This window comes from Macaca thibetana, chromosome 5, assembly GCF_024542745.1.
Source record: "Macaca thibetana thibetana isolate TM-01 chromosome 5, ASM2454274v1, whole genome shotgun sequence".
NCBI lineage: Eukaryota > Metazoa > Chordata > Mammalia > Primates > Cercopithecidae > Macaca > Macaca thibetana.
Window position 1 is genome coordinate 143,640,906 of NC_065582.1, and position 25,189 is coordinate 143,666,094.

The window sequence follows — 25,189 nt, forward strand, 5'->3', positions numbered from 1 at the left end:
AACTCATACTAGTCAACAGGGTGATGTTGCAATAGGCACCATTATCTAGATTTTGTTCTTTTCTTTAGACAAGTAAATACATTTAGGGAATCAGACTTTGGATATCTTCGAGTGGTTTGGGGTATTCTGTTAATTCCAATTCGAAACCAGGGTCTAACACAGGGTTTGGCACATAATAGTTGTTAAATAAACATTTATTTAATACATCAACGAAAATGATTGCAGCAAAAATTCACCACAAAGACAATTAAAATCAAGTTTATTGGTTAATCCATAAATGTAAGCATTTAAAAAATATATATAAACCAAAGTATTGCCTTTGATTAATAAAATGAGACTTTTCCTGGGTAGAAGCTCCAATTAACCAACACAGTTCTTACAACGCTGAAGACCGTTTTCATTGCAAGCCGTACACTTCAGGGCTTTGAAAGAGTCTGTGAAGCAATTTCGAAACACGGACATCTTGCTCCCGTGGCACATAGAGCATGGAAGAAACCCAAAGCCTCCACAAGAGGGACACTCATGTGGATGCTGCACTCTCTGTATAAGGTGGCAGGGGAATAAGAGAAAACAGAAGATGTGTTAGCAGGAACAACTCAATCAGCCTCCTGGTCTTTCTGTACTGTGAGTGGTCATAAAACAATATTGGCATAATATGGCTATACACTTGAATTCACCTACCATTAATACACATTACACCCAGGGAAGTAATTAGTTGAAGTTCTCCTTCATTCCCCAGCCAATGGCCATCTATACCACAGGTTTGGTTTGTAAAGTGGGTAAATTTTAGGTTGAAGGGCATATAACTTCAAGAAATACATCATATGAAAACGTCTATTTACAAACCAAATAATTCAGAAGCTGTTTTTTTTGTATTAAGGGAAAATACTTTAACTTTCCCATTAGTATCATTTAACAGTTTCATGTCTTTGTTTATAGAATAGTATATTAATAACAAGTCTGAAAAAATCAGAAAGCTAAAAGCTGAAGTGTGCAGAAGCCACTATCAACTGAAGATTACTAATTATATTATAAATTTAGACTAATGCTTCTTTTTTCAAAGCACTCTCAAATGCATTTTTGTATAGCATCTTCACCCATACTAACGAGTACACATACAGATACCTTTTTCAGTAAAGATTTAATTTGAGCATCATTATCCTCATTTTCTTTTTAAGAAAACAAGCACAGAAATCTTGAGACATTTCTCTAAATCTATTTAGTTTCCCACAGTAGCTATCAACCTTTCTATCTCAAGCAAAGGTAAAGTATCTCTGATAATACAATGAAAATAACCAGATAGTGTGTTGAGAGTAATATTTTTAAAATCATTTACATGCATTTCTCTTTGCTTTTCTGAGCATATAACCTTTACTGGTGTCCTCTAGAGGCATCCATCAGTTTAGGGGAGATTAGGTGCCATTACAAAATGAATACAAAGAGAAAATAAGTAAATTGATACTAAGCTTCCAACTTGCAAAAAAGGAATTTGCAGCAGTTTTGGAAACCCTGGCTTTGTGAAGGGAATAATTGCTACAATGAGCTCAGGAAATGTGGATACACACGTACACAGGCAAACACATACTCAGACAAACATGCTTAACATACTGACACATACATACAGCTTTTCTCCAAAGATTTATAATTGCACATATTAAAACCTCAAAAATATTCAACTTAAAAGAAACCTGATAAACTGGGTTTAACCCAGGATTGCTCCAGCACATACAACTGTGAGAATTTTTAGAGTCAATAATATAATTATGTCATAATTAGTAACCTGTGGGATGTACTTTGGTAATCAAACATTAGGATCGAATTGGTATTTATAAAATATCAACCTAACATTGACATTTTAAGGCAATATAAATGGGCATTTTCTGTATATAGCAGGATTCACTTGCAATTATAGTTTGACTTGACTATTATATCAAGATGGCTGAACTCATATAATATCTCATTTCTAATGGCACCGAATCATAGAAAGTTGTTGTTGTCAATCTCAATAATACGAACAGTGAACTTCGTCCAGACTGTAGAAATTTAAAGCTCTTCCAAAAAGATAGATTGAATATGCACAGCCATTTGGTCACTTTGTTGATGGATTTTTGTCATTTCTTTGTGCAAGAATTGACCTAAAAAAAGGATGCACTGCACTTAAATTTTGCATAATATTAAAATAGAAAAAAGAAAAACTCTGAGTAAAAACAAACCCAGTGATGGAAAAACAGTGTACTTTATAAGCCAAATATGAGAAAATTTCTAAGTAATGGAGTTCTTATCAAATATTAGAAAGAATATAATGTAGATAAATCCTTGTTATTCACTATTGCTATGACAGGAGATTAAACTAAAAATATTTAATGACTTGTACAATAAGTGCACCAAGTCAGAATAAATGCTGGACTGGCCAAGGTCCTAGAGCAAGGACCTGCAGGGACCCTGAGTCCAGCCTTTTACTCATTACTGCTAGATTGTAAATAGATCTGAGTTCCTAGTAAAATAGAGTTGTCAGATTTTGCAAATAAAAATATGGGAAGCTCAGTTAAATTTGAATTTCAGATAGAACAGAAATATTTTTTTTAAGTATGTACTAAATATTGTATGAGATATACTTAAGCCAAAAAATTATTTATAATTTATCTAGTATTTAAATGTAAGTGGGCATCCTGCATTTTATCTGGCAAAGTTTATAGGTTAGAGTTTACAGAGAAGAAAAGACATATTAATCCATCTTGGGCAATGGCTATTTACCAACCAATATAAATCATTTCAATATCTTTTTTTTTTTTTCTTTTTTGAGACAGAGTCTCACTCTGTTGCCCAGGCTGGAGTGCAGTGGCGCGACCTCGGCAGCTCACTGAAACCTCCGCCTCCTGGGTTCAATCGATTCTACTGCCTCAGCCTCCCAAGTAGCTGGGATTACAGGTGCATGTCACCACACCTGGCTCATTTTTGTATTTTTAGTAGAGACGAGGTTTCACCATGTTGGTCAGGCTGGTCACAAACTCCTGACTCAAGTGATCTGTCTGCCTCGGCTTCCCAAAATGCTATTACAGGCATGAGCTACCACGCCTGGCCCAATTATTTTGATATCTTAATGAGTACAAACACAGTTCAATATTTTCAGCAACCACGACCTCTGTACCAGTGCATATTAGGTGAATATGAATTCCTGCTATGACCCAAGACACTTGTGAATGACCAGATTCTTGAATGGTCGTATGGTTTTCTCATTAAATGTATTTGTGACTACAAGCAAAGAACAACAAAGCTGAAATGAAATGTTAGTGCTATGCAGCTTCTTGAGTTCATTTTCTATCTGTGGCACTTCAGACACCAGGCTCTGAGCACACAACATTCAAAATAGTAACTCAACACAATTAAAAATTGTTTTATGTAATGGACCGACAACATGACTTACAAATATTACTTTCAAAGGCTAAAATATCAAATGTTAAGTTCACTAATACCAAGAGTCTACTGTTTCTTCATAATTTATCCCCTTGTCAGAACAAATAAATTACCTAAAATAAACTTAATACATAAATACCAAAGCTACATTTTTATTTCTAAATATAATCACAAATACAACAAAGCCATTCTAAAATAGCGTCCTCAGAGTCCGTGCAATTCTGTGATGAGACCTCTCTTTCATTCAAAGGATTGTTGAGAGGGTTCAATGAACTAATTCATGGGAAGTGAACAGAATATTGCCTGGCACATAGTAGGCACTCAATACAGTTAGTCATTACTAGCCATTATTTTATTAATAAATTCCATTTGAAATGATTTTTTTAACTGCTACCTCAAGCTAAACTGCTTGTGGTCACATGATATAACCATTTTCTACACTTCTCAGAGTCGTTCAGTTTAAACACTTGTTCAATACTTCGCTTTCTGGTTTAAAGTTTTGCCACTGTAAGAAGGAGAGAGTAAATGTGTTTCAATTCATGCGCTATTTCTGTTGTCCAAGATAGTGGAAGAATACTTCCACTACTTCCATTCTCAGGAAAAATTAGCTATTTCAGCCATAAACGTAGGAGAGGAAAGGGATGGCTTACATCTCTTGTGGAGTCTTTGCTCCCTTCTCATACCAGCCTGACGTGATAGACACTACCATTTTACAAATGAGGAAACACAGCCTCTAAGCTGGTTTTTAAAAACTAATTATCAAGTTATAACTAGAAAGTTGAATATTGAAGAGGTCTCTCTATGAGCAAAATCCATGGTCTTCCCTCTATGATAGTAGTTTTCAATGTTTATTTGCATCCATTTTTCCCCAAATAATCTAAACATGAGATCCCCAAATGTAAAGCAGTCGAAAGGATAAATGCTACGACTAAAACCAAAGTGGTAGTGAGGTGGGGTGGGTCTCAAGGCAACCCACTAAAGCTCCCCAGTGCCCCCTCGGCACCCAGGAATCTCATTCTTGCTGCATCATCCAGCACAATTTACACCATTTGTTATTCTAATAAGAATAAATAATTTAGTCATGCCTAGCCACGTCTTTCAAAGCGCACTTTTGTTATACTGGAAGTCTGGTCCTAATTTAGAGGGTTCTGTACAAAGAAAACCCAGTTGGGTTATATTAGATGCTCTTATATTAGTGTTGCTCTAAAGTCTAACCCCTCTGTAGACAGTTTTGCCCACAGATCAAGATGGAAAAAGAGCTAGGAATTTCCTGAAGAACATGGACAAAGTTTCAAGTTGGAGGAAGAAAGAATAATGGAAGTTAATGAAACAGACTTCCACTTTACTTATAGCATTACTAATTACTATTAGTAACATTACTAACTAGTAACAAAACAGGCTTCACTACTATTAGTAAAAAAAAACTGACTTCCACTTTCAGTGAAGAGACTGACTGTGGAAACTTTGACCTGCAAGCAATTAAGAATCCAGGCAGACCTGGTTGAGAATAGCACGCAGAGTACTGAATCTACTGACTGTCTCCTCTCTTCTGAATAGTGGTTTGGGTTGAGACAAGTCACTTTGGGGTGGAATTCAAGAAAAAAAAGAATGAGAATTCACCCTCCACTTTACTTCTTTCTGTTCATTTATTCCTGTTGAGTGAGTTTTAAAAAACAGATACTCAGTGAGTGAGACCTTCTACTTATTCATTTCATTCCACAAATATATATTGAGTATTCACTAGCCAGGCACTGTGTAAGGCAATGGGAATATAGCCATGAACCAGACACTTCTCTGTTGTCCTAACAGTTCATCTCAGCCTCACCCTTGAGTCGTGGATAGGTCTGCTCCTTATTGCAGTCACCTCAACTAAAGCACACAAAATGTCTTGTGTCTCTAACAAAGGACAAAAGCGACAAACGACAAAGATAATGGCAAGTTTACGAATGACTGTGAAATGGACTTCCTTTGTAGCAAAGGAAATTTGAAACTCAAATTTCAAGAATGTAGGTTTACCCCCAGTTATGCAATATAAAAACAGGACGCTAAGATCAAGAGTCTTCATGTCTTCTTCAAGATCAGGAAATGAAGCTCTTATTGTTTTTAACCTCAGATCATCAAATCCTATTCCAATAGAGCTTGAAAGTCCCTTAAGAATCTGACCAAAGAGGAAGCAACTTATTTGAGCCTCTGTGACAATACACCTCATCATCCAGATTGTCTATGAAGTAGTATTACCCATAAAACAAATTGTCAGAGAGTACACGCTTGGCATTATAATCATTTCTGGATGATTCATCTTGGTCTATGTATTTTATTTTAAACTAGATTCAAAAATTTAATTCAGCAAACGCTTAAATGCCTACAAACACCCCTCTGCCTGACCAAGCTGCTAAAAAAATAAATAGAATCTTTTCTGATCATCAGTGTTTCCGGCATCCTTAATTTGCAGAGTTGAGAAAGAAGCCACTGAACAAAATGCAGACACAGGGGAAATTTGTAGCTCATAATTCAAAATGTATGAGCCTGGATATAGGAGCCTGATTCTTAAACCAGATGGGATGGACTGCCATAAACCTACTTAAATAGATGTTTTGATTTCAGAGACAGGCAGATGACATGGCCTGATTCCCCAGGTGAGCAGGTAGGTGGTATCTGTGGCTGTAGCCTCAGAACAGGGTGTTGCCACCCCCTTTCCCCTAGGAAGGACCATCACACAGAGCTATACTTCTCCAGGGAGTCTCAGGAGAGTCTCTGATAGCTCCAATGCCTTGCACAGATAGCCTGTGCCATTTTTGACATCCTAAGTGTGTATTTGGGAATCTTTGCTCAGTTCTTCAAGAACAAATAAGCAGTCGCCAGTCCTCAGGGGAGAATCAGATTAAGTAATTGTTATCAGCTTTACCAAAAAAAAAAAAAAAAAAAAAAAGGACAGAAAATGGACACTATGTTGGCAATCTCAGTACAAATGGCAACAAAACTATTTACTCACATCTTCAAAAAAATAACAAGGCAAAGCTTACTTAGAGCTTCTCTGCCATTTGAGATCTTTAATTCAGTGTCTGCCAGAACCACTGGTATGATAATAAATCTCAGCACTCCCCTGGCTCTCCCTGCATGGACACCAGCAGGATTAGCTATCCATCTTGGTTATTGTTTTTTGAGGACTTCTTAGACATCTCATTCCTTCTCATTTTTAGCCTATTTATTAACATAAATAAATATCATTTACCAAAAAATAGTGGTTTCATTGATCCTTTCAGCCACATATTCTTTTATATAAAATAATAATTTTCTCTTTCTTTTCATCTCTTAAATGCGTTGCCTCCTCCAAAAAAAGCTTCGGATGAAAGAGAAGTCATTTATTTATTCCCTCAGTAAATATTTATGTGTCCCTGGGATATGCCAATCCCTGTTCTAGGCACTAGAGGTAAATAATAAAAATAAATGAACGCCTGTGTTCACATGGAGTTCACATCTTAGTGGGAGGATTACCTGCAAACTGTCAATTCAGGAACACAGTCCCCATTGGCACAACCAGCTCTACTGAGACCAGATCTCCATACCAACTATCATATGTGTTACTAGCTTCTGCTGCCTTTGGTCAGCTCCTCACGTTTGAGGCTACAAATAATCTTCATCAACAAATCAGATCCACTCAGCTTCCACAGCAATTTTCAGTTGGGTGGGATGTGTGATAAGATTCTTGGTGCAGAAAAAAATTGAAATTATTTTCTGACTCCATTTCTGATGGTCCAACCACAGCTGCTAAGCGTCTCTCTTCAGCATCACTTGAAATAACTGCTAGAAACTGAAACCTGAATTATGAGGACCAGCAGTGGTCATAGACTACCATGTAGTGACCCAAGTAATAGCAAACTAGATCTTGCCAGGATCTGTCTAGTGTCAGAGCCCTGTGTCAAAATCCAGCCTATTCCCTGAACCTAACACCTTTACCAGCTTACCTCTTAGGAAACTACTAACCCAGGTTTTGTGTCCTGCCACAATATAGTCAGATTTCCTAGATACCTACAGGCCACTTAATTTGAGAGTCATGGAAGCACAGGTTCATAGTTAATTAACATTATGGGTTTGGAGTCAGACTGATTAGAATCATAAATCAAATACTGACTACCTAAACACTCTTGAGCAAGTGATTTTTGTCTTTCTGTACCTCCATTCCCTTGCCAGTAAAATGGGGATAATAAGAGAACTCATTTAGCAGAGTTGTGAGCTTTCAATGATTTAATACATATAAAAAATGGGGATAATAAGAGAACTCATTTAGCAGAGTTGTGAGCTTTCAATGATTTAATATGTATAAAGTGCCAGGAATATATCTTGCTATCTAGTAAGGACTGAAATGTTTCCTTCATCATGAATATTTAACTCCTACTCTACTGTCAAAAGCCAACCAGAAAAATGGGATGGGTTTGGATCTGCATTTTGTATCCCTTATCCTCTTTGCATGGCTTTCCCAGTGCTTCTTTTCACCTGGTCTCTTTACTTCCTCTTAAACTCCAGCTACCTCTCAGGCAGAGTTCTGGGTTTTCTTGATTGGCTACAAATTCTCCACCAGTTTTACTATATGGCCAAAGCAGCCAAACATAGTGATGGCATCGCAGAGTTCCTATAACATTAGAAAGCCAATGTCATACCCTTATTTTGAACATTAAAAATAGCTTAAAGTATTTGTGCCCTATTTATGTCATGTGTAGAATGGAGACAGACTTGAAGAAGAGAAAAACATCTTATTTTCCAAAATTTTCGAGCTGATGGAGAGAGAGAGAGATTACCTAACATGGTACTGTTGATCAAGTTGTAGAATTGAATAATTATAGACTCAATGGAATAAAAGTCCAGAATAACTAAATCAGTCGTCAACCTGTACAAAGAAAAGCAATGAAAGATATTCATCCTGTAAGATCCTAAAAGATGCTCTTAAGCCATAGAATTAAAATAGTACGATATTGATGCAACAAGAATTAAATAGATCAATGATACTGCATAATACCATTTAAGTAAGTTTAAAATGTGCACAGAGAATAATACACATAAACCAAATTGTTTAAATAGAAAGATACATAATAATGTAAGTGAATGACTTCACAGGATTGGAGTAGTATATAAGAACAGAAAGAAATAAATAGATCCATTCATACAGCTTTTTTAGCTAAGAAGAGCTTTAAGAGGAGCAAGTACACACCCTGATTTAATAGCTAAAGAAATCAAGATACTGACAGGTGAAAGGTTATGCCCAAAGGCGCACAGCCAGAAGCAGAGCTGAGGAAGGAGCTAAAAATCCTCTGATTTCCAAATCATAATACTTCAGAAATTATAAATTATGGAAAAAAAGGAAATTTAAAACATTTTACAAAAACAAGTTTACTCTCTGTATATATCGCATGGCTTTTGAATATAGAATCAGACCATAGTAAGTTATCTTGTTAAAGCCCAAGCGTTCTCCTCCTTTATAAGCACTATATTTCTGGCCATCATCCTCATTGAACTACAATGTCTAAACATACTCTATTGTTTGTATTATGACACAAACTGACAAAAAATGATTTTGAGTTATTGCTATAGGTCTGCAGTACATTGAGAGGACGTCGTTGTCTCCCTTAGCAAAGTACCTGTAAACAGTAGATACTCAATAAATATTTGTTGAATGAATGAATCCATTGTTTTCCTTCTGGGAAAGGTCACAATATGAATAAAACATGAATCCTTCAATCAAGGAGCATATAGTTCATTTGGGACATGAGTCAAATACCCAAAGAAAGCTAATACAAAAAAGACTTTTATAAGCCCCCTAAAAACAGGGTTATAGGAATTCAAAGGTGGGGGAGATCAGAAATGACTATTGGAAGAACTGATACTGAAGATGGGCCTTTAAAATGGTGGAGGGAAATTAGGAATTGGAACAGTATCATTCTAGGCAGACAGAAATGCCTGCACAAAGGGATAGTAGTAAGAAAGCACAAGACGTCACATAGTCCTTTGCTTTATCTACAGTGGAAGGAATGGTAGAGAATCAGAAATTAGGTTACCAAAGACTAGAACAATAATAACCAGTAATGACATATGGACACTGGATAACCATATGACCTATTTCTCCTGGCAAAGTCCTGTTTCACATTTGCCGTCCCGGAACAATTATTAATGCATACTTTTCACTCTCAAAGTGTCCCAATCAGGACAATAAAGTAGATAATCTTCTTACAAATAGGGAGAAAGAGTCTGATAAAATAATTTAGCAGTGAGGTAATAAGGGCTTTCCGGTTGCATGTAAATTTTATAAGTATTTGAATAAGTATTTCTCTGATGCTATATGTATAAGCACAGGAATACAAATTAAAACATGCTTTTTGGAGAAATAACTTGTTATTTAATCTTTATAAATGATGTAGGAAGATCTTCTATATGTAGGAAGATCCATGGGAAAAATAAAGTTGTTTCAATGAAAAATTTTAATGTGCTTCAAGATTATTTCCTGACTTGAAACACCTCATCAATGCCCGTATTACAGAGAGTTGGGCTCAAATAAAGCTGACCATAACATTCACCTAATAGTATGAGATCATTAGAAGTTAACATTAAAGTCACTCTAGATGCGACAAACCTAATAACAGAAGATATCAAATTAAAACTGCCACATGTATCCTATTGCATATTTGTAAGAGCATGGGGAGAGATATTTCAGTTAGGAAAACTCAATTATAATCAGAATGTGTTTAACATTTTGATTACTAAAAATAAGTTGCTGAAAGCACATTTACCTCAATTTTGGTTAGGAGGTCTTGCAGTTCCCCTGATTCATTCATTGACAAAATTTTCTCAGCACCCTATTAACAAGAGAGGGTAGGGGGAAAAATCCATTTTTGTTAGTATTTGAGAAAATAAAGTTCTAGCCAGGAAAGCTTAACCCACAAAATACTGAACACAATTCTTCCCTTTGGAGCTGAGTAAATGTACAACTAGGATACCAAAGAGGAGAAGACATTTTTCCTTACTGCCCCATACTCTTGCATCTAGTAAGTCTTACCTCAGATAAGGGGAAGGCTGCCTACAGGAGGCAAGCTCCAGGAAACCCACAGCTGTCAGGTTTAAGTCCAAATACAGAAAGGGCCAGCATACTCTTCAGGGTTGTTTAGGGAGCCTGGAGCCAGTCTACCATCTGGGAAAGGAATCCTTGGAGCAAATTCCCACCCTCAGTTATCTCTACCCTACACCAAGCAGTACTAGACATGGCCCTCCTTAACAGCCATGCATGTAAAGATAACAGCAGCTGACAATAACAACAACAACAATAATGATAATAACTACCAACACAACTTAAGCAGATATTTTGAGTTTGGCACAAATATCATCTCCTTTGCTGTAGCAGACTCTATTATTTGCAGAAGTTGAGCCTCAGTGAGATTAAATAACAATTCCAAGGCCACCCAGAGAAGACACAGAGAGAAAATGTAAACACAGGTTGGGCATGAACTCCAGAGCTGATGCTTTCAACTTCTAAAACATTACTATGAAAGTGAGAAAGGGGACAATGTGTGTTTCTTCAAACTACTCCATTTTTCTCTCCTGTCCAGCTGCTTCCTACATTCTACCACTCTACTTCCCAATGTAAAACCATAGAGAAGGAAGAAGGAAAAACTGGAGTAATTATTTTTAATCAAAGACGGAGACCATGTCTGCCTTGTTGACACTGCGTCCTAGGCGCTCAGCACAGTTGCTGGCTCAGAATAGACATTGGATCAATTTTTGATTAATGAGCAAGACAGGGAGAAATATAATCACACACTAAACATTTTTTATTCCTACTTGTGCTAAGCAGGGTGCCAAGCAGGACTCATTTAAAAAATAAAAACGTTCTAGTTCTTAGGGAGGTTACTATATACATTTATGTAAAAGTATTTTTTTTGTAAATGTACAAAAAACTAATGAAGGGGTGGCCTGCCCCTCCACACCTGTGGGTGTTTCTCATAAGGTGGAACGAGAGACTTGAGAAAAGAAATAAGACACAGAGACAAAGTATAGAGAAAGAAAAGCGGGGGCCCAGGGGACCGGCACTCAGCTTACAGAGGATCCACGCCGGCCCCGGTCTCTGAGTTCCCTTAGTATTTATTGATAATTATCTTTACCATCTTAAAGACAGGGGAGTGGCAGGACAATAGGATCAAAGAAAAAAGAGGAAATCGGCAGTAAGACATATGAACAAAAACCTCTGTGACATGAATAAGTTCAAAGGACAAAGCTGTGCCTTGAGATGCATATGCAAACATCTCCATAAACCTTTTGGCAGCATAGTTTCAGTCTATCACATGGGGAGAAACCTTAGACAATACCTAGCTTATCTAGGAACAAAGTCACACCCTGCACGCCCAAAATCCATTAAACCTTGAGTTACCACAGCACATGTCTCTTGCAAGGACAAGGTTGGGGGTAGGGTCACAGACTAACAGCATCTCAAATACAGAACAAAATGGAGTCTCTTATGTCTACTTCTTTCTATATAGACACAGTAACAGGCTGATCTCTTTCTTTCCCCCCAAACTAACCCACAGTGTAGAATGAAAAATCAGTGCCAAATGAATGATGAATAAAAAAGATAAGCCAGGAAATCACAACAGGAGGAAAACTGTGCTTTTTGAGGGTAGAGAAGGCTTTCTGAGGTTGGTGGCATTTGATCTGGACCTCAAAGACTGGATGAGGTTTCTAAAATAGGTTAAACAATCCTATAGTGATGTATAGGAGTATTTAGTTCTTGGTTTCGTTTTATTTCAGTTTATCTTGTATAATTTATGTCATCACAATCACAATAAAAAACGTCAAATTGATACATTCAAAAGCAGTATGAACGAACACACAGGGCTACAGAGAATATATATTGCTCTGTGAGGTAAGTTATATCTCTTTATTTGTTGCTGGTTGGGCCACGAATACAGACGTGAAACCTCTAAAGTAAGAACAAAGGTAATGAAAGCACCATGACAACACATTAAAGTCTAAATGTAGTAATAACTGGTAATATTTTACTTTTGCTATATTCTATTTCTTTTAAGAGATAGCTAAGTTAAAATGGGAAAGAACTCTGGGGAATTTGATACATGAACTAAAGCAGTAAAGAGAATACATGCCTCATTTTTCTCAAACGAAAGAAAATGCCCCACAAGGACTCCAAACAAAATGAATGGACCAGAAAAGCTGTCCACATCTCCCACCTGGCTCTTCTCTTATGGAAACATTGTGTCTTAGTCAGTTGTTTAGAGTACAACGCATATGCCAAGAAAGGACCTGTCTCAATATTCTTAGATATATGAAATTTGCTCTGTCTCAGCCAAATAACTTGCAGCATTACTACCACAGGAGGAGATTCCACATTGCAGGAGAAATGCAGGCTTTGCTTATGTTAATCAAAGTACTTAAAGATATAATGGTCACTGATTTTCAGGACACCTGGGTGTCTAGTATAGAGGTGGTATGAGTGCTTAAGGTTGGAAAAAACTGCTCCATAACAGAGGACAAGCAGCTGAATACCTACTTCCCTCATCCGACCACTGCTACACAACACAGCCTCCACGACCTTACCTGCCCTGCCCTCAGGTCTTTCCCTTGGAACCAGCCCTTTGGTCCCTGTGCCACATGCTGAGCATTGACAGTAGTCAAAGCCTCCTGTTCCCTACTGGGTCCCATGTCTCTGCCCTCCACATGAGCCTGTCATAACCAAGCCTAAGAGCAGGATCCTACAGGGGACAGGGAAATCAGATGATCGCCTTCTCTGATCCTAAGTGCAGCAGCAGCAATAGCAAAATAGAGATTTTAGCCTGCTTGGCACATGTCAGGGAAACATTACAGATCACTCCCACACAGAGGTTTGGAGCATTTATCAGGGTAAATCTCAATCTGCCCTGCTTTCCCTGCATTTGCATATTCCAAAGGTCTCATTGCCACCCTTTTTCTTATCAAAGACATTCTAAGTATTAATTGATATATAAAGAAACCTCTGTGTCCACAAAAGAGAGTGCATTTCCTTACACATTGACATTCTTAGGAAATTATCTTTCCCTGGTTGGTATTTGGCTAAGAATGTCAGACATGTTTGTTTTTATATACACTCCACTACTCAATTCTATGCTAGTGGAAATTATTTACTGTATTACTCAGCATAGTTTATCAAGACCTCCAGGACACCTATGGAAATATTTCTTCCATATTTCAATTGGTTCAGAATCTATTTTTTCTTAAAATTAATATAATCCTGAAAATAATGATAATAGTAATGTGTTAAGTGCTTTACAAACATGAACACTTCTAAACATTGGCACAAAATAAGCATTTTTTTTAATAAAGGAACTATCTCAATTTTTTACATAAAGAAACTAAAGTCTAAAGAGAATAAAGAGCATGCCCGGAGTCTTTCAATTAATCAGTACAAGGCTTGGGTTGATCTTGAATTCAGGTTGAGCTGACTCCAAAACCTACCCTCTTTCCATTGCACCCTGCAAGCTGCCTGCTCACTGATAGAGCACAACTGTATTAGTGAAAAACGGTACAGAGAACTCCCAGTCTGGGGAATATGAGAGTCTGTAGTTCGAACTCACTGTTGACCAGGTACTCAGAAGCGCAAGTGAATTGAAGGCTTTTACTGCAGTGACTCCACGTCCAGAATGAACGTGCTAGAGAAGCTATGAAATGTCCAAGTTCTGTTTTTGTAAATCTCAGCATTGCATCTTAATCAGTTATTTAGAATAATTGCATATGCCAGGAAAGAACCTATCTCATTACGCTTTAATACATGAAAAATCTCTACCTCGCTCAAATACTTTACAACTTAAAATTCAGAGCAGTGAGCTGGAACGTGTGAACAAGACACTTTGTTTTACATTGTTGTAACAAACTTCACAGATGAAGATAAGATAATCTATTTAATTTTTCCTTATCTATGAATCACCAAGGAAGAAACACATACCTTCAAGGAATAAGAAAAAGGTAGGAAAAGAAATCAGGCCTCTGCCAGCTAAGATTGCCAAAAAAAAAAACCACTTACCATACGACCTATGAATGTGTAAAAGTGTGCTACCATACTCATTCATGCATTTATCCATTCATTCAACACTATTATGAGTCTCCATTAGGGATTAGGCACTGTGCTGCATTAGAGCTATACAATAAGCAAAAAAGCCACACACACACACACACACACACACAAACACACAACTGCTTCCCGTTACCGAGGAAATGTACTTTTGGGGGAGACAGACTTTACACAAAGATTACACAAATAAATGTAAACTTATTTATAACTGTTGAAAATAGTACAAAAGGGGCATGCTACAAGATGCTAAGAACACAAAGAGTAAGGCAAATTTAACAAAATTGAGGCTAAGGAAGGCTCTCTCCACAAAACAATCATTAAGTTTTTATGTTTAGGAAGAATAGTAGTTGACCGAGCACACAGACAGAATGAGGGAGGGTAATTAATAGGGACAGTAACGCTACCAATATTATTATATGTACGTGCCCTTTTGTAGTCACCATTTCCCTTCATTCAAGATCAGAGGAAAAGCTACGTTCAATAAAACATCCTAGCAGAGTCTCTACATAGCATTGTGGGTTGATACCCTGGAGGGAATATAGGTGAGACACCATGCCACGGCATAAGCAACCTATTTTACACAATAAGCTAAAGAAAACAATAAAGTGATATACAGCAGTTTATATTTAGCATACTCTGTTAGGTCTCAGGGAAGAGTAGCTAAGTCACGAGTTTCTAAACACTATTATCAAAAAAGAAAACAATCGAACATTTAAGTAATTTTTCTCAAAAGTTTTTAAAGCCACACAGATCTTAGTTATCTCTATACGGATATCCAGGCTCTGGAATTCCACATGGGACATCAACTTTTGAAACTATTAACTTAAACATTTCTGAGGAGCCCAGAAGGACTAAAAATAAAGTTCACATTAACCAAAAACAAATACAAATTTTAATGTATATATACATACATATATTTATATGTGAATGCACATATATACATATATAATATATAGTTTTATTTTATTTTAATTTATATTTAGTCATAAACCACCTCATCTTATTAAGAAAGTAGCTTGCAATAAAATATCTATACTATAGTATAATAAAATGGAAATTTAATGGGAATTTATAGGAAATATTCTAAATAAATCTCAAAATGGTAGCTATGGGTGAGCCTTAAATTTGATTCTGAGTTAGCTTTTTAGATGAAACAGTTTTCTAAGCACAGTAGTCTAAACAATATCTTGCATAAGACTTTGGATGGACTGGTTGATATAATAAATAGTATTCTTGCTTTTTTGATAACCGTAAAAATATTGTTTTCAAACAAATGCTATTACAGAAATGGCTCCTACATCCAACCAGTACCAGTTTTTATTCCTTCTTCTAACTTAAATCAGGCTCCTTTTCTCTCTCACTTAACTGCCTCCCTGTCATTTATTTATCTTCTGTAAAGATAAATAAATATTATTGTTTACCTGACACTACTTGTTAGAGTACCTTCTAGTGATTACGGTAAAACCCAAACTCTTTTTAGCATGGCCTACAAATGTCTTCACTATCTGATTGCACCAATATTCCTAGCCTTGTCTTTTGATATAATAAGCTTCTCACACCCTGGATTTCTCTCCTTCTCCTGGATATCCTAGGTCCTTGCATGAGATTTTATGCCTTTACACATGCTCCATTTTTTGCCTGATATTTCTTCTATCTTTCTGCCACCACCTCTTGGGAAACTCCTATGCATCCTTTCAAACCCAATTGAAATGTCACCTTCTCAATAAAGCTTTCTTGATTGAGAAATGACAAAATCAGTCATTTCCTTCTTTGTGCTCTCAGATCACATTTTGCTCCACTGCACAGCTAGTCCAGTGGTGATTTCAGGGGTTATGACTTCTTCAGGCACACAGCATTTTGTGTAGTGCACCATAGAAAATCAATCAGTAAGTATTTGCTGTATTAATTTATTCAGCATTTTTGGAGTAAACACAGCATTCAATTCCAAACAGGTGTTTCTTTTAGTGATTGATGATTTCAAATAGAAAAACAAGCCAAGGCACATATCAAAACGCACCTTTGTAAAGCGGTAGGGACCAAGCTGATGTGATGTGACAGGAAAAGGCTAGATACATGGACTGAGAAGGTTGAATACTATATAAATGACTTCTATCACTTCTTTCAGCAGGACATTTGATGGAAACTGAAGAGCAAACCACTGGAGGTTGCACTCTCAGATGAGGACCAGGAGCATAAGACTCTTTAGTACTGGCTGATAAAGAATCCTTCTGCTATGTAATCAGGAGAGCAGATGGCAGGGCTGGCATTGAAGGAGTTCAACCCACACCTAGCATGATGCCCGCCAAAAGATGTGCTCGGTAAATGTTTGTTGCTGTGACTACCATGCCCATCGAAAACGGAAGGTTACATCAACTCTGCTTGGAGATAGGCCACCTGAGCCCCGCTAAAAAAGAATTTACTTCAGAAATCAGCTCTGGATCTTTTCCAGTGCATGAACAGACCCCATTGAGTCCCTGGAGCTCTATGCCAAACACTTAGGCCTGGAAAATGCTCAAGGCAGGTGTAACAATATCCCACCAGTGTCTTTAAAAATGCAGTAAAGGCTCCTGTGGATAATCTTATCCTAAAGAGCATGGTTTTTCTGTATCCCTGGCAGGAAAAATTAACTTCAATATTAAATAAACTAGTTGACTTCTTTTTTGCAATTATGGAATACAGACCTTTGGGTGTCAGAAAATGCCTGCCAAAGACAGTGATTTTAGTTTTGTATAATTAGTGCTGAGGCACTTTTTTCAGCAGAATTGTAAAGAACAATTTCCCATAGAGGCCAATCCTGATTTTTTACAATAAAGCCATATTATCACACTAGATGATCGCAAGGATGTATTATTTGCTTCTCTATGGCAGAAAGTCATCTTTCCCATTCCTTCGGAATTAATATCAAATTATATAAAAGTAATATCAAGTCATTAGGCTAGAAAACAGGTAGTGCTGGGAGTTGGCTAGATAAAACCAGAAGACTGTTCTATTTAAAAGATTAAGATTATTGTCTGCTGTGTCCCCAGAGTCTCTTTGCATAAACCGATTTTCATTTTTATTTTTTACTTTTTTTTTTGTAATTTAACTTGTATTTTTGATTCAGGGGTACATGTGCAGGTTTGTTACCTGGGTATAATGCATGATGCTGGAGTTTGGGGTATAACTGATCATACCACCCAGGTAGAGAGCATGACATCCAATAGTTTTTCAACCCTTGCTCCCCTCCATCCCTCCCCGCTCTAAGAGGCCCCAGTGTCTATTGTTGCCATCTTTATGTCCATGAGTACCCACAGTTTAGCTCCCCCTTATAAATGAGAACATGCGGTATTTGATTTTCTGTTCCTGCATTAATTCACTTAGGATAATGGCCCCCAGCAGCATCTATGTTGCTAACAAGGGACATGATTTTCTTCTTTAGAGCTGAGTTATGGCTTTTCTTGGCTGCTGATGGGCATCTATGTTGATTTCATGTCTTTGCTATTGTGAATAGTGCTGTGATGAACATACAAGTGCATGTGTCTTTTTGGTAGAATGATTTATTTTTATTTTACTAAATACCCAGTAATAGGAATATTGGGCCAAATGGAAGATCTGTTTTAAATTCTTTGAGAACTCTCCCAAACTGCCTGAACTAATTTACCTTCCCATCAACGGTAATATAAGCATTCTGTTTTCTCTGCAACCTCACTAGCATCTGGTTTTTTTTTTTTTTCTTATACTAGCCATTCTGACTGATGTAAGATGTTATCTCATTGTGCTCTGATAATTAGTGATGTTGAGCATTTTTTCATGTTTGTTGGCTGCTTGTATGTCTTGTTTTGAGAAGTGTGTGTTCATGTCTTTTGCACATTTTTAATGGGGTTATTTGTTTTTTGCTAGTTCAATTGATAAACTGATTTTTAGAATGTGGTGATTAGGCTTACCAAGGTTTTTTTAAAAAAAATAAAATAAAATTCAGGATTAAATCTTAGCTCCTCCGTTTACAAGTTAACTTGGACAAATAACTTCAACTATTAAAGACTCAATTTCCTCATTTGTAAAATAGGTATTATAATGTCTACAGGGTTGTTGTAAGGATTACATGTGATAGTATACAAGAGTTTAGAACATTGCATGACACATAATATGAACTCAGTAATTAGCAGCTGTTAATTAGAAGTAGTAGTAATAAATTCCCAAAGAGCAACTAAGCACACAAAATGTGGTCCACAAACATTTCCTGTCTAGAGTCAACAAATAATGAAAGATTAATAGAGTTTGACAAAAGTCTTACATTGTCTTTGGATGATGTCACAATAAAGTAAAAAAGAATGTAATAGAAAAAATAATGGGGAGTGGAGTAGTTGGGCTTAATATATGATTATTTATCATGCAAGATATTGAGAATAAAGACCTAATTTTATGGCTTGTTAAAAAGAAAAGGTAGCATGAAATTTGAGGATGTTCCAGTCATATAATTCCACAGCTAAATTGTAGAATACCTAAGGTATTCTTTAGCCTAGCTACATCTCTCATGCTAAAAAGCCGCATTCTAGCTAGGCTCTCTAAAGAGTCAAAAGACCGAGGACAGTTAGTGAACAATATTGTCAAGGAAAATTGAGTCAATTGTTTTTCTGGGACGATATGGATATTTAATCACTCGGCAGGAAAAATATTTGAAGAAGATTCACATAGTGAGAATAATTGAGAAATATAATTAGTTGATCAAAGTGTCAGTTAAAATTCCATTCATAGGAGGGAGTTCCAACTTGAATGGGCTCTCATCCCAGGTGGGAACCAAGGATGTTTAGGCATGAGCGTGTTACTGAAGATCCATCATTGCAGCTTTTCCCTTTAGTAAAAATTCCTTTATTATTCATCCTACTATCTTAGTAAAATGACCAAGGAATCAAATACATCATCCCCGGTTGTCATCAAGAAAGACCTCCCTACAATGTGCTGAAGCTTATGGGCAAGAAATGAAACAGGCATCCCATTTTTATAAGGCACTACAACACTGACAAGTCATATGTTGCTCAATAATTGCTCATTTTAAACTCATGATGATAACCCGGTTTATCTTTTAGGATCCTAGCAGGAAACAGATGGCATACTCAAATAATTTTATTAAAAATTGTTTAATGAAGAGCGCCACAGTACAAGTGTGAACAAGGTTAAATAAAGAAGCTTGATGAAGCACCCAGGAGCTGTCAACAATGAGAAGCTCTAACCACCCCTAGGTCTAAGGGTCATGGCAAAGGTACGGTATTACAGAACCAAACAAGACCTGTAGCTCTGGGAAGAGGACTAGGAGGTACTCAACAACTGCCAAAACTCTGCCTCAGGAGGAAGGGAGCAGAGGCAATGCCCCCAGCCTCTCTATCCTGCTCCAGCTTCCGTCTTACCAAACCCATCTGGAACTCAAAGGGCAAAGGCCCCTGTGTGATTCAGTCTGTAAAGTTTTCCTTTGTGAAACTATAAGTAAGTCAGAGAAAGGGAGAAAATGGGCCTGCAAGGGAAAACAGAAATTAACCAGCACAATCGATAATGAATTAAATGATTTCACTCTTTTGTGGTAGATGCCTGTTTGAGTCTATTTATTATGTGTTTTCAAAACAAGAGAATAAGGCTAATGAGAATCTTCCTGTAATCCTGGAGGGAAGAAAAGTGATAGGCAAGAGGATGTGTTGGGAAGCTGCAACATTCAGGTTAACATTGTGGGCTCACCCACATATGAAATCCTGTCTCCTCTACTTATTAGCTGTGTGAGCTTTGGAAAGATATTTAACCCCTCAAAACCTCACTTTTCAAAGATAAAAACATTTCTATCATGTAGCATTTTAAGAAATAAATGAGATAATGTATGTTGAGTATTTAGCATAGTGCTTGGCACACATAGCACCTTAGTAACTTGTTGTTTTTAGAAGACTAGTGGAAGTAATACTAGTCTTAATTTTTAGACTATTTCAAAGAGCTTTTTAAAAAACCATGCTGTCAACTTCTTTCTTTTTTAAATCAACTGCAGTGATCTCTTATTGGAACTATACTCCTGCTATTAATAATTAAGAGAGAATAGTAATTACCTCCACCCCCCCCACCCATTCTTCATTCTTTCTTTTAGTTAGAGAATCCTCTAAAATTCATTTGGTTGTAACATTTAGTGAAAGGTGATATTCCTCAGTCTCCCATTTGGTTAGGTATAGCTATGTGATAAAGTCCTTGCAAGTAAGAAAGTAAGATGTCAGCAAAAGTAATGCGTACAACTTCCAGGCCATACTTTTTTTTTTTTTTTGAAATGCAGTTTCTCTCTTGTCACCCAGGCTAGAGTGCAATGGTGCAATCTCGGCTCACTGCAACCTCCGCCTCCCAGGTTCAAGCAATTCTCCCGCCTCAGCCTCCCAAGTAGCTGGGATTACAGGTGCTCACCACCACATCTGGCTAAGTTTTTGTATTTTTAGTAGAGGCAGGGTTTCACCATGTTGGCCAAGCTGGTCTCAAACTTCTGACCTCAGGTGATCCACCCACCTTGGCCTCCCAAAGTGCTGGGATTACAGGCTATCTACTCTTAAAAGCAAGCTGCTCACTTCCTCTTTTTACCTTCCAGAAAATATGTGATGGAGTTGAACTATTTTTAACCATGAAGTGAGGGTGTAACCTAAAGGGAGGTACAACAATATAGAAGAGTCACTCCTGAAGCAGAGAAATTGTATACCCTGGATTCTCCCAACCCAGATTTATTTGAAAGACAAATAAATGCATAACTTATTTGAATCACTAGCTTGTGATTCATGTGGATAATATATAGACACATAGATACATAGACAGATATATAGAAAAATATATAGAGAGAAATGTATTGCTGTAGGCTGAATGTCTATAGCAAAATTCATATGTTCAAATCCTAACCCTTAATGTGACAGTATAAGAGGTGGAGTCTTTGGGGGGTGATTAGGTCATGCAGGCAGAGCCCTGAGGAATAGGATTGATGCCCTTATGAAAGAGAACTCAGAGAGCTGCTTTGTCCCTTCTACCATGTGATGACACAGGGAAAAGATGGCCATCTATGAACCAGGAAGTGGGCTCTCACCAGACACCAAATCTTCTGGCACCTTGATCTTGGACTCCTCAGCCTCAGAATTGACAGAAATGAATTTCTGTTGTTTGTAAGCCAACCAGTTTATGATTTTTATAGCAGCCTTAATGGACTAATACATATAGATCTATGTGTAGATATATGTATACATAGAGATTTAAATACAAGTAGATAGAGATAGGATGAAGATGACATTAGAGAGAGTTGGAGGACAGCATAAACTCTTATACCTAAAATTTAAAAATTTATATTAGCTACAATGTTTATGAAAAGAAGTAAAACAGAGTATCAATAATAACCTCGTCTAGAAAGATTTCCTGTACATAATTCTAGACTCTTTTTCTTTATTTCTCCAGGGAGTCTACCTGCCAGATCTGTCTCTCATTTGGAGAGCCAAATCAAGGAGTTAATTATCCATGGAGGATTAATAAACCCAGGTCTCTAAATCTGGATTGAGAATAAAGCCTGGTATTCCTTCATAATCTTGGTCTTGGCCTCTGTGGCCTCCATAGAAGGCAAGCTTGAGATTTTCTGAAAGATACAGGGTTTCTGTGATTGATCTTTTCAGGACCTTTGATATTTCCATGGATAGGACAATGCCAGGAAGATGTCATAACAGGTGCAGGAGGAGGAAGGTTGAGCAATGACAAAGTAACAAGACTCTAAAGAGAAAACTCTAATAATTTAATAAGATGCTTTTCAAGCAGTATTTATTTGATCTTCACTGTGTCCCTGCAAGTTGTCTTTTAAGATTTTAAGTCTTAAAAATAGGGAAACAAACACAAAGATATAAAAGTACAAGTGTTACAGGAATATTTGTTCAAGATCACACAACTAACAGTTGGCAGGATCAGAATTCACATCTAGGTCTAACTAGCTTTAAGGATCATGCTTTTCTTCATTTAATTTCACTTTATTTATTTATAAGAATATTGAAAATTGTATCTACCTCTTAGGAATACTATGAGAATAAGCCTGATACTAGTAATGTCAAACCACAGTCCAATATAGAACATAGTAAATGCTGAATAAATTACGTTTACTATTATTGTAATCACACACTATGATAGTAATATATTAAATTCATCAAATGCACACTGATGTAAGATATGTTAAGAACATAGATTTTAAATCTGGTCATAGATCTTGTGCCTCATAGACACTTCCAGCACTTTGCTTTTGCCACTTGTAAAGGCAAACTTGTGCTGTAAAGAAATTCTGATCTTTGCATCTCCTATTTCCTTTCTCATGAAACACAGGAGCAAATTACAGGTTGTTTGTTAAAAGATATAGGCAGGTCTGTATTGGGACCATCCAGAAAGTAAATATACGGTCCTCTTGTTTAAGGGATGGGCTAATAGAAAACCTATCCATGCAATGACCATTTATCTTGCTAGCCACTTACTGAGGTAAAATACAGTCATAGATAAAAATTAGCATACTAAATACTAAAAAGATGAAAAAATGAAAAGAAATTAAAATATACTTAAAGAAGCAAAAACTAAAATTTTAAAAAGATTTTATTCCAAGAATGAAAAGAAATTTAATATAATCAATGAAAACTAGATAAAACTAACCAAATAAAAACTAGGAAAAATATGTTAGTGAATAAGGTATTATAACCAGAGTCACAGAAAACTACAAAGTTAAGATAAAGAGAGCCTTGGAAACATTGTAAAAATGAAACAAAATGGGCAAAACACTTTAAAATATAAAATTAGCCAGTTAAGATACTATGAGGTGTGAGAGTAAAAGCCAAAGAAATTTATTAGAATGAGGCAGCCTCAAAGATCCAAAACAAAAACTCTCATATGGAAGTGATTTGGGCTTTTAAGCTAATGCACATAACTATTAAATGATAAATGGCACTACCGAATATTCTCTTACTCAAATCAATGTTCTAGCCATTGACCTTGACTCCTCGTTTTTCATCATCCCACATTCAATTCATCAGTAAGTCCTGTTGGTTTATTTTAAATGTGTCCATTTCTTATCACTTTTACTGCTAACACACTATTTCTGGGGTCCACCATCTCCCTAGTTGTATTCTTGCTTGCCTCCAACCTCCTCTCTATGTAGACGCCAGAATGATCTTTTAGAAACTCAACAATGATCACTTCACTTGTCATTATCCTGATTAAAAGCATTGAATACCTTTCGTTTCCATTCATCTCAGACGCCAAAGTTTTTACCCTGATCTACAGGATCCTGTGCAGCATAGCCCTGTCTCTCTAACCCAACCCTACCTCACAACCCCATCTCTGTTTGATGCTCATGAATGTCTCACTGGGCTTCCTTTCCATTTTCTTCCAGCTCCTGCAATAAGCTCAGCTTCTTCTTGCATTAAAGCATCAGCACATGCTTGAATGTACTAAATCTCCAATGCCAGAAGGTCTGACTCCCAGGATCACTTTATGGGGGTCTCATTGGAATGCTTTAAGTTTCAGATGCTCAAGTAAATCTTCTCTTATAACCAAACTAATTAACTTATTTTCCTAATTGCTGTCAATCCCAGAATCCATTAGTTAACCCCATTTCAGTTTTCAATCTGTAAAGGAGTGTGTATATATTTACCTGCTCCTCCACTGCTCCCCTTTCCCAACACACAATAGGATGTAAGCTCCATGACAACAGAATATTTAATTCAACACTGTATAACTGGTGCCTAGCATGGGACCAGATTCATATTCATTTCTCATAAACATTTGCTTCATGAAGACCATGCTGTAGGTCCCTTTCCAAACTTTGGCCTCCCCAGTGGACAAAAATTCTCAAGATTGAACACCAAGAAACAGATGCTGGATGCTTGTTATCCATGTCCTTCACCCACATCTGGAGTCTCACTTTCCAAGGAGTACGTCCCACTTTGGATGTTAGTGTTAGAATAACTCAGTACAGCAAGGCAAAATTTTGTGGCTTGAACCCTTGGTGTTTATAGTTTGCAATCTGGCCACAGTCTGTCATCTTGCAGTGGTAATCTGTTCTTGAGCAACATAGAGTTTGATGATACAGCATTACCCTCATTGTCAAAACTGATCCAACATTGGGAAAAAGAACCTAATCAATTTACAGGAGTCCATTAAAAAGTAAGCATAGAATTAAAGCTGAAGATTGTGCTACAATAATAGAATTATTTCAACCAGTTTCTCAAAGGCTACCACAACAAACAGGTATATTTTGCAATTAAAAAATGCTAGAAACTAAAAAATGCCAGAAACTAAACTTGTTTCTGTTAGTCTGTTCTCAAACTGCTATAAAGGTTTTATAAAGACTACCTGAGACTCGGTAATTGATGAAGAAAAAAGGTTTAATTGACTCACAATTTCACGAGATTAACAGGAAACATGACTGGGAGGCCTCAGGAAACTTACAATCATGGCAGAAAGTGAAGGGGAAGCAAGGACCTTCTTCACATGGTGTCAGGAAAAAGAGAATGAGGGGGGAACTGCCAAACACATTTAAACCACCAGATCTCATGAGAACTCACTCACTTTCATGAGAACAGCATCAGGGAAACTGCCCCCATGATCCAATCAGTTCCCACCAGGTTCCTCCCCCAATATGTGAGGATTACAATTTGATATGAGATTTGGATGGGGACACAG

General features: G+C 36.9%; 1 protein-coding gene across 1 annotated transcript in view; it reads right to left on the reverse strand.

The window, feature by feature from the left end:
• Positions 1-250: 250 nt before the first annotated feature.
• GRXCR1 (glutaredoxin and cysteine rich domain containing 1) overlaps positions 251-25,189 on the reverse strand; it is a 139,346-nt gene continuing 114,407 nt past the window's right edge. The window contains exons 3-4 of the mRNA XM_050791619.1: positions 10,194-10,259; positions 251-540 (exon numbers count right to left, since the gene is read on the reverse strand). Coding sequence (XP_050647576.1) covers positions 361-540; positions 10,194-10,259 — 246 coding nt within the window. The 3' untranslated portion in view covers positions 251-360. The remainder of the gene's footprint in view (positions 541-10,193; positions 10,260-25,189) is intronic.